The following is a 10,077-nucleotide window of genomic DNA, read 5'->3' on the forward strand; positions in this document are numbered from 1 at the left end:
GTGTGAGGTGATACCTCATTGTAGTTTTGATTTGCATTTCTCTAATGATTAGTGATGTTGAGCATTCTTTCATGTGTTTGTTGGCAATCTGTGTACCTTCTTTGGAGAAATATCTATTTAGATCTTCTGCCCATTTCTGGATTGGATTGTTTGTCTTTCTGATATTAAGCTGCATGAGCTGCCTGTATATTTTGGAGACTAATCCTTTGTCAGTTGCTTCATTTGCACCTTTATTTACTTTAATATTCTGAGATTTGGTGAACAAGAGCATGTTTGCCCTGCCCTCTCCTTTGTGACTATCCTGTAGATTTTCACAGGTTCCCTCCCAGCGTCCCCCAGGGGTCTGGCCATGACCTTTCATTACAGAACGTCTGCATATGACCTGGCCATGAGAAGGCATGGCCAGAAGGCTCACGTGGCCATGCTCACTGGGTTGAAACCAATCAGGACTGGCAAAAAGACGGCTGGGTTATCCATGCAGTAGTCCACCTGGCCTGCCACAAAGGGAGGCTGGTGGTAGGGTGAGGGTGAGAGAGGAGGGTACGATGAGGGGGATTACTCTAGTGCTGCCCGAGGCCCACGTACATCAGAATCCACCCCCGACATGCTTGTTTTTTTTGTTTGTTATGCTTGTTTAAGTGCAGATTCTGGGCCCAGTTAAAATCTGCTGGATCTGAATTTGAAGGGGAGAGCCCATGGACCTACATTTTTAAAAATTAATTAACTATTATTATTATTATTATCAACCACACCGTGCAGCTTATGGGATCTTAGCTCCCCAACCAGGGATTGAGCCCGGGACCCTGGCAGTGGAAGCGCTGAGTCCTAACCACTGGACCACCAGGGAATTCCCTAGACCTACATTTCTAACAGGTTCTCCCAAGGAAATCTTCTGCGTGGTAAAGTCTGAAAATACAGAACTAAACTGTAAGCCCCATGAGGTCAGTGTCCTGCTCTCCTTGTGTGCCTCATTCCACATCTAGCCCTTGCTGAGGTCCAGGTCCTGCTCAGTGAATTCTGAGAGTCAGAATCAGAGCTGCACAGCTGAGAGGAAACTCAGGGTCATCTAGCCCAGTGCTTCTCAAACAAACTACCTGGGAATCTTGCTAAAATGCAGATTCAGACTCAGTAGGTCTGGTGTGGGGAGGCCTGATAGTCTGCATTTCTAACAGATCCCAGGTGATACTGATGTTGCTGGTGTAAGGACCACACTTTAAGTAGCAAGGGACTAGTCCAGGGTCAGCTTTTTCTGTAAAGAGCTAGACGGCAAATATTTTAGGCTTGTGGGTCCTACGATCTCTGTCCAATGACTCAGCCTTACCATTGAAGCGTCAAAGTAGCCATGGACAATACATAAACACAAATGGCTGAGTTCCAGTAAAACTTCATTGGCAAAAACAGGGAGAAGCTGGATTGACCTGCCAGCATAGTTTGCTGACCCCTGGACTACTCTATCTATTTTGGTTGTTGAATGGATGGGTACACAGTTATTGTGGGATAAGATCCCTTCCCCCTTGTCCCACATTCATGCAACTGGATCCTAATTAGTGAGAGTAAAATCAAAATTCCTTACACAAGCCCTTTCTGTTTTCTAGCTAAATCTAGATAAATCTTGTTGATTTCTCTTCCATGCTGTTCCACTCCTACTCCCTGCCTTCCTATAAAATTGATCCACCCAGCCCGTCTTCACACTCACAGAGAGTCCCACTGAAATGCCAATGACAATCACCCTCTTCTTCCCAGCAGCCACCTAGGAGAGGAGGATGGGTGAGGTAGTGCCACCAAGAGGATCCTAGGGTATAAACATATTGTGTGGGGATGACAGGGCCAGGATAGGGTGGGGGGTGGCTGGAAGGGAGTTGGGGGGCAGGGAGGAGGCAGGGGATGGGCTTTGGCTGGATGTTGGGGCTTTGATGTCCCCACGAGAAGGAACAGACAGAGGTCTCTGGTTGAGTGTCAGTGGAAAACACAGACTTCTTCGGTTCCTCGATCCCATCCAGGGCACTATCTTCCGTCCCCTCCCTAGAGGCCATCTCAGACCTAAGAGGACAGACTCAAGGTCAGTGGCACTGTTTGGGAAGCAGAAGCCTATGGTTTATTAGGGCTGCTTTGAGAGAAGGAAATTAAGAGAAAACTATCACTGAATGGGCACCTACTATTTGTTGGGCACCATGAAAAACACTCTGTAGGGTTGAAAAACTTAAATACCTATGAGGGCTAGTCAGGCAACATAAGTATGTGAAGTGGAAAGCAAACCGGACACAATCTCCACCTGAAAGCACTCAAATTCAGTTTCTAAAAGACACTAGTTAGGCCAAACAAAATATTCATAGGCCAACCTGGCTTACCTGTCACCTCCTGCAATGAGGTAGGTGTAAAGAGGTTTCTGTCCTAGACCTTTCATCAGCTGGTTAAAGGAGACCTGCCAAGTCGGAGAGAACATGAAGTAGTAATGACAGGGAAGGAACAATTATCTTGGATTTTCAACACCTTGAGGGTAGAGGCTGTATAATGATTCTCTTAGGTCAGTGCTTGAGCCAGTACTGCTTGGAATCTGACTCTTAAATATGCTGCTTGGAGATGATGGATTAGGGGTGTGTGGGATGTAGAGACATTGGCAATAGACTGGTGGGGCTCAGATGGGCTCAGAAGAAATGGGACTCCATGTTGAGATATAGCTTTTGGAGAAGAAAAGGAGCCGGAGCTGGAGGCGGTCCACCTAGGAGCTTAGCTATGAAGAGCTTTATGGTCTTGAGGTTCACCCCAAGAAGGCAGAGAGAGCAAAACCGGCTATCAAGGTACTCACCAACATGAGGAATGCCATCCTGCCAGAGGTACCCCTCCACTCAGCCCCACCAGCGCCCCCCTCAGGCTCCTGAGAAAAGAAAAATGCCTAGGTCTCCAGGACCCAGCTCAGGTTGGGAGAAGCATATTCTCTTTTTGGTTGGTAACAGAACCCCCCTCTTATCCCCAAAGCGAACAGAACATAGAGAAATATGGTGTAGCAGAAAGAACTTTGGATTTGAGAAAGAAACTTCAGTCTGACCCCCAATTCTGGTTTAGCTACTTATTCAAACCCTTACTGGACTTCCCTGGTGGCGCAGTGGTTAGGAATCCACCTCCCAGTGCAGGGGACACGGGTTCGATCCCTGGTCCAGGAAGATCACACACACATGCCGCGGGGCAACTAAGCCCGCAAGCCACCACTCCTGAGCCTGCATGCATAGAGCCCATGCTCCACAACAAGAGAAGCCACCGCAATGAGAAGCCTGCACACCACAACGAAGAGTAAACCCCCACTCGCCACAACTAGAGAAAGCTTGCGCTCAGCAACGAAGATCCAACGCAACAAAAAAAAAAACCCCAAAAACCCTTACTTATTCCAGAAAGGACTGAAAGCAGCTTTGTCATAGATAGATAGAAAGAATCAGCATTATCTGGCAATTATTAGCTGGGTGTATTTGGGCAAGCTACTGTGATTATCTCAAGTCTTTGTTTTCCCATCCGAAAAAGCATGGAGACAATAACACCAACTTTACAGGTTTTTGTGAAGGTAATGGGTGTGAAAGCATATGGTCAATTATAAAGTATTATGCAGTAATAGTTATTATAATTACTATTGATTAATAAGATGACAATAAGGATATAGAAGTTTATAAAAGGGAAACATAGAGACCAAGGAAAGAGAAAAGTAGAGGGAAACACGAACTTAAGCAGGGAGCAGGTGGAGAGTTGGTACCTTCAGCACTTCCTGAACTTTTCCAGCCACTTATACCATGGTGGTCAGAGTTGACTCACTGTTGAGTCACTGGAGGCAACAGGCAGGCATCAGCAGCCAAGAAAAGGACAGTGGATTGGGGGGGGGCGTGGAGGGGCTCTCAGACCATGGTCTGAGAGGGCAGAGGTTGAGGTGGGGTGGGGTTGCAGTGGGCATCGTTACTTGCAGTGTCCAGGGGATGGGTCTGGGTCACCTGGCATGTGGCATGACTTGTCCCTCCTCTTGGAAGATCTCAGCATCACATTGCCCCAGCAATTGAACAGTCTGCTCGGCATCTGCTTTGTCCAGATCCCGGGTCAGTGGGTGTGACTTCTCTGTGATGGGCAGGGCTGCCTCATACCCAGACAACTAGAGGGAAGGGGGGACCAGGTCCATAGCAGGGAGCCTCATTCACGTCTGCTGAACTGGAGGTGGGTGTGGCAGCAGGCACAGTGTTGGGACAGACACACACACACACACACAAAGCATTTAGCCTGCACTTGGTACTCTGGGCCTATCAAGGAAAGAAAATCAGGAAGGAAGATGGGAAGGAGGAAGGGGAAAGCAGAAACCCAGGGTGCAGGGAAGTCCAGATGAGACAGGATTCTAGGAATCAGCACAGAAGGCCAACAGGGAGAAAGGGTCTCACCTCCCACTTGCCAGGCTCCGGGGTCTCAGTCACACGTTGAAACCGTTTTGTGCCTGGCATGGTCCCACACTGTGGACACACTGTTGTGCCTACCTCTTCAGCCACAGAGCCCCTTCTGTCACACTGACTCTGCTTCCAGTTGGCAGGGCCTTATCTGAGCCACAGTGATGATTAACCCAAGTACCCTGGCCTCTCTGCACACCTCTGCCTGCACCTTTTCCTGGTCACTAGGTCCCCAGCCCTCTGGTCACCCCACGGGGGCTCCCCAGGTCCCTCTTTACAGGCACCCAGACTCCCCAGCCTCTGGTTGTCCCTAAAGAGGAAGACACGAGGTCTTCATTACTCTTGCCCTTCGGACAATGCCCTCTTCTCTGGAGGGCCTGGAGCCCGGAAGGACAATACCCAGGCCCAGGGCAAAAAGAATCCCTGGGCACGAGTGCTCTGGAACCAGGATGCATCAGGAGGCCAGAGATCAGAGTTCTCAGGGTCAGCAGAGGTCAGAGGACCTGGGCCGTGGCTTGATCACATGCTCAGCACACACAGTCCTCCCTGTCCCACTTGCCCCATTTCACTCTCCTCTCAGAAGGAAGGCAACAGAAGCCTCAGAGCCCCAGGGGTGCACGCACTGAACTGGATATTACAGGGCAAAGCGCCACAGAAATAGAAATACTGCAATGAGAATTAGAAACCAAAGTATCTGCCCTAAATACAAGTTTAGCTAACATTTATTTACACTGAACAATGCATTTTCACATACAGTATCTCATTAGATACATTAAGAAGATATTAAAAAGAATGAAATAATGCCATTTGCACCTAGAATTTATCATACTAAGTGAAGTAAGTCAGACAGAGAAAGACAGATATCATATGATATCGCTTATATGTGGAATCTAAAAAAATGATACAAATGAACTTACAAAACAGAAATAGACTCACAGACATAGAAAACAAACTTATGGTTACCAAAGGGGAAAGATGGGGGGCGGGGAGGGATAAATTAGGAGTTTGGGATTAACAGATACACACTACTATATATAAAATAAACAACAAGGACCTACTGTAGAGCACAGGGAACTGTATTCAATACCTTGTAATAACCTATAATGGAAGAGAATCTGGAAAAGAATATATGCATATATGAATCACTGTATTGTACACCTGAAACTAACACTTTGTAAATCAATTACAGTTCAATTTTTTTTAAAAAGATGATGATATTGACACCCTCATTTTTCAGACGATGAAACTGAAGCTCAGAGAAGTTAAGTTAGTTGCTGAAGATCACACAGCTGACAGAATTGGGACTCACACCCAGGTTCTCACTCCAGATCTCATGCTCAACCAAAGCATGAAACAACTTAAGGATTCACATGTTTATTGAATAAATGCAGTAACTAACAAATTGGTGCGATTAATAATAATCTCTCATTCACACAGTGTTATAAGCTTTATAAAGATCGTTCCCCAATATTGTCTCATTTGATCCTCACAACAGCCCTGTGAGGTTTTGGATGCTCTGATTTACAGGTGGGAAACCTGAGACTTAGATTAACCTCTCTGTCTAAGGCCACACAGTAAGTCCCAGAGCTAAGACAAGAAACAGGTCGTCTCTCTTTAAATTTCCCCTATAAACCCAGCACTCTTAATAATCGCCGTGTCTCCAGCTATTAACATGCCAGACACATAGAGAACGCTCAATAAATATTTGCCTAATAAATGAAAGAATGACTGAGAGAATGAAGGGAATCAATATCAGATTATGAATGGGGAAGATACTTAAAAGCTGACGCAGTCTACAAGTAGGAGATTGTCAAAATAATGATTATCTCCATCATTCTGTCCCCTCCCGCACCGGAGGTGGAATGCCACTTCCCAACTCGGCTAATTCCATCTGGGGAGGGAGAGGCCTCCCAGGTGCCTGAGACCCTCGCACCAGCGCCTCTCCCGACACCCCCCCGCCCCCCACGCCCCTGCCGGGGCTTATCACACAGAGCCGGGATCCGGAGCTTTGGGGGCCCGAGAGGCCGCCAATGAGAGGGTCGTGGGAGGAGTCCCGAAAGAACCGGGTTTGGGGGGGCGTTGATGACGGCGGCGAGAACCCCAGCTGGGCGGGGCGGGCCCGCACGTCCCGGCCGGGCTGCGGCGGAGAGCCGGGGGCCAGCTCTGCAGAAGGCGGCGGCTGGCTCGCCGGGACGGTCACATCTGCTGCAGGGGCCGGCGGAGGCAGCCGTACCGCCTCCCGCCCCGGGGACCCAGGCCAGCCTCCGGGCCGCGCCGGCACCGCCCCCTGCTCTCGGACAGACTGCGCGGCCAGCCGGAGCTCGGGGGGCTTCGCAGCCCCGCGGCCGCTACGCCTCCGCCCTCTGCTCACAGCTCGGTCCAGCGCCGCCCGCCTCGCCGGGCCCGCGCCGGGATGGGGTAGGGACAGCGCCACGGAGTCGGGCGATGGGCCGCCCTCTGGGCACCGAGCAGCCCCCCGAGGCCTGAGCGACCGCGAGGACCGGCGGAGGTGGGTGTGGGCAGAGCAGAGCCGCGCACCAGGGGCGCCGGGATGTGGCGGGGGCCAGGAAGGCATGGGGAAAAGGGGGGCTCTGGGGCTGTTGTGGGCCGTGGGGAGCCCGGGAGAGCTGCTGCCCACCCGCTCGTTCTGGCAAGTCCTTGACCCTCCCACAACTCCTGCCACCTCCAGGAGCCCCGCCTGGATGTCAAACGGATGCCCCAGTGCCTCCCAGCGGACTCGGTGGGGACCATGGCTTCGCTAATGCCCCTCTCCCCATATCTAAGCCCCACTGTCCTCCTGCTGGTCAGTTGTGACCTGGGCTTTGTACGAGCAGGTGTGTAAAGGGGGAGAGGGTGGGAGGTAACCAGAGTTAGTCTGTGGGTGGAACCTGTTAACCGGTTAACGCACTGGCACCCGCAGACCGGCCTCCCTCTCCTGTGAATGTGACCGTCACTCACCTCCGAGCCAACTCGGCCACTGTGTCTTGGGACGTCCCAGAAGGCAACATCGTCATTGGCTACTCCATTTCCCAGCAAGTATGAATCACCCTTCGGCTACCCCAACCCATGTCCTTGGATCCCTGAACATTCCTTCTGTCACCTCCCTCCCCACCCCAGCCCCCCTCCCAGCTGTGGGAGAATCTGGGAGCTGCCCTTTTCACCCTTACTCCCTTGGAGCGCTTGGATGTTCAGGCGGTGGCCTGGGACCGGGGTGAGGCTGTCCTCCTCTCTCATCGACTCCCTGCAGCGGCAGAATGGACCGGGGCAACGTGTGATCCGGGAGGTGAACACCACCACTCGGGCCTGTGCCCTCTGGGGCCTGGCTGAAGACAGTGACTACACAGTGCAGGTCAGGAGCATTGGCCTTCGGGGAGAAAGCCCCCCGGGGCCGCGGGTGCACTTCCGAACTCTCAAGGGTTCTGACCGGCTACCCTCAAACAGCTCGAGCCCAGGTGAGGGCCTCAGGTATTCCCCGCTCCCTAAAGCTTTGGATTCTCTGGCTCTTTCCCTGGTCTTCGGTCTCCTGTTTACTTCCCCAAAGCAAGCAGCCATCTAGCTTAGAGGAATAGAAGGATGATTTAATTCATTGTACTGCCAGGAAAGGAAGGAAAGCAGGTTGGCAGGGGACCGGGTATAGACAGGCTGGTAATGAATTCCTTGGGGGAAGGGCTTTTAAGCTTCCTTCTACCCAGCCTCAGTTCACAGCAGCTGCAGCCTGCGTGAGTGAGTATCTGACCTGCAGCCCCCCGGCTTTTTGGTCTCTAACCGCCTGTCCACCAACAGCTTCCCAGAGAGGGGCTACCAAGTGGCAACGCTGTGATGGGTCTACGTTGGCTTTAATCCCCAGCATCTCCAACCTTAACTGTCTGCACAGACATAGCTCTCTAGCTGCTCCCTGTAACCTGGGGTCTGTCTCCTTCCTTCTCAGGCGACATCACAGTGGAGGGTCTGGATGGAGAGCGACCTCTGCAGACAGGGGAAGTGGCCATCATTGTGGTGGTGTTGCTCATGTGGGCTGGTGAGTAAGCAGCTGGACAGGGGACCGTGGACTGAGTGGGGCTCAGTGAAGGTGGGAGTTGGTGAAGGTTGTTGGGAGAAAAGGGGGTGAGAGCAGTGGCGTGGGGAGACGTTTAGCTGAGAAGGATGAGCAGGAAAAGTTTGAAGAGAGGGAGAGGAGGCTTTTGGGAGCCCAGAGAGGAGGATGAAGAAGGTGGTGCTTGTGCATGGGGACCAGGAATTCAAAGATTTTCTTCTCGGATTTTCTAGAAACCGTGTGGGTATCTCACTGCCTTTCAAGGCTGTGAGTGGGGAGGTCAAGATCAAGGTTCAGATTGTATTGTTGTGTTTCAGCTGTAATTGGGCTATTCTGCCGTCAGTATGACATCATCAAGGACAATGACTCCAACAATAACCCCAAGGAGAAGGGGAAGGGACCGGAACAGAGTCCTCAGGGAAGGCCAGTGGGGACAAGACAGGTGATGTGCGGCCAGAGAGGGAGGGAAGGGTGATTTTGCCTCTAGAAGCAGTAAGGGAAAGGGAGAAGGGCCACAGAGGAGCAAGAGAAGAGGGAGAATGGAAATTTGGGATGGAGGAGGCTACCGCCTTCCTGAAATTAGAGACTCAAGCCATCTTCTTTCACAGAAAAACTCGCCATCCATCAACACCATTGACGTATGAGTGAAGAAACAGAACCAGAAGACAGATGCACTAACATCTTGGGGATGGGGATGGGGTCAGGGAGAGCCCAAGATGGTGATTTGCCCAAGACTGAAGGATCCCACAGTCTCCCAGAGGGTAATGACACTCCCACAATCTCAGGCCTGGTATCCATTCTCTTTCCACTGTGAGCAGGGCCAGAAGGTAGGTCTGTTAGGGTCTGAGCCCCTGGACCTGGGGAGTGGATATCAGATGGGATATGTCCTTCCATCCCCCAGGTCCAGGAGAGTCACTTGTTCAACCCTATTCCATTAGGTCCCAAATGGGGCCCCCATTTCACCCGCATCAGGACCCTTGGCATCCCCAGCTGCCCCCACATCTTGCCTTTGGGTCTCAGAGAGGAGTGTTTCTGTGGGTACTCCACCTCCCCCAGCAAATAAAAGGAATTGTCTGGGCCTGGAGGCAGATGCTGCACTGCACAACTCCAGTGTCTTCCATGGAGCCTCAGGTGCTCCCCCTCTCACCTGGCAGCCCCTTCGGCTGCTGGTGATCTCACCCCTTGGACATTTTTCCAATAAAGTTTCTTGGACAAACTGGAGCGGACTGTATGGGATACTGTCTAGTATGCTGAAAACATTTCTCCACTGTCTCTCCCCTGACTACAAGGGCCCTTCACACCACCACCAACTTGACAGGAGCAGACTCTTATTTGAAGGTGTTTGCTTTGATTCTCCAGCCTGGAACTGGGTGGAGCAGAGCCCAGCAAGAGGCATAGAAAACTAGGGCCCTGGGCTTCCCTGGTGGCGCAGTCGTTGGGAGTCTGCCTGCCGATGCAGGGGACACGGGTTCGTGCCCTGGTCCGGGAAGATCCCACATGCCGTGGAGCGCCTGGGCCCGTGAGCCATAGCCGCTGAGCCTGCGCGTCCGGAGCCTGTGCTCCACAACGGCAGAGGCCACAACAGTGAGAGGCCCGCGTACCGCAAAAAAAAAAAAAATAAAAAAGAAAAGAAAA

At 51.5% G+C, this 10,077-nt stretch overlaps 2 protein-coding genes across 2 annotated transcripts in view; one reads left to right on the forward strand and one right to left on the reverse strand.

The window, feature by feature from the left end:
- GCKR (glucokinase regulator) overlaps window positions 1–4,466 on the reverse strand; it is a 25,811-nt gene extending 21,345 nt beyond the window's left edge. Inside the window, 8 exon segments of the mRNA XM_028496588.1 lie at window positions 416–510; window positions 1,697–1,750; window positions 1,971–2,040; window positions 2,349–2,422; window positions 2,807–2,875; window positions 3,740–3,808; window positions 3,941–4,126; window positions 4,407–4,466. Of these exon segments, the coding sequence (XP_028352389.1) occupies window positions 416–510; window positions 1,697–1,750; window positions 1,971–2,040; window positions 2,349–2,422; window positions 2,807–2,875; window positions 3,740–3,808; window positions 3,941–4,126; window positions 4,407–4,466 (677 nt within the window).
- A 2,314-nt stretch (window positions 4,467–6,780) lies between these two features.
- Window positions 6,781–9,661, forward strand: FNDC4 (fibronectin type III domain containing 4). The gene is made up of 7 exons (XM_007108369.4): window positions 6,781–6,918; window positions 7,099–7,243; window positions 7,330–7,445; window positions 7,657–7,861; window positions 8,338–8,427; window positions 8,760–8,884; window positions 9,051–9,661. The coding sequence occupies exons 2-7, from the start codon at window positions 7,123–7,125 to the stop codon at window positions 9,084–9,086; spliced, it is 693 nt and encodes a 230-aa protein (XP_007108431.1). The 5' UTR covers window positions 6,781–6,918; window positions 7,099–7,122; the 3' UTR covers window positions 9,087–9,661.
- The last annotated feature ends 416 nt before the right edge of the window (window positions 9,662–10,077 follow it).

Source organism: Physeter macrocephalus, chromosome 12 (assembly GCF_002837175.3).
Source record: "Physeter macrocephalus isolate SW-GA chromosome 12, ASM283717v5, whole genome shotgun sequence".
In the NCBI taxonomy this organism is placed as follows: Eukaryota; Metazoa; Chordata; class Mammalia; order Artiodactyla; family Physeteridae; genus Physeter; species Physeter macrocephalus.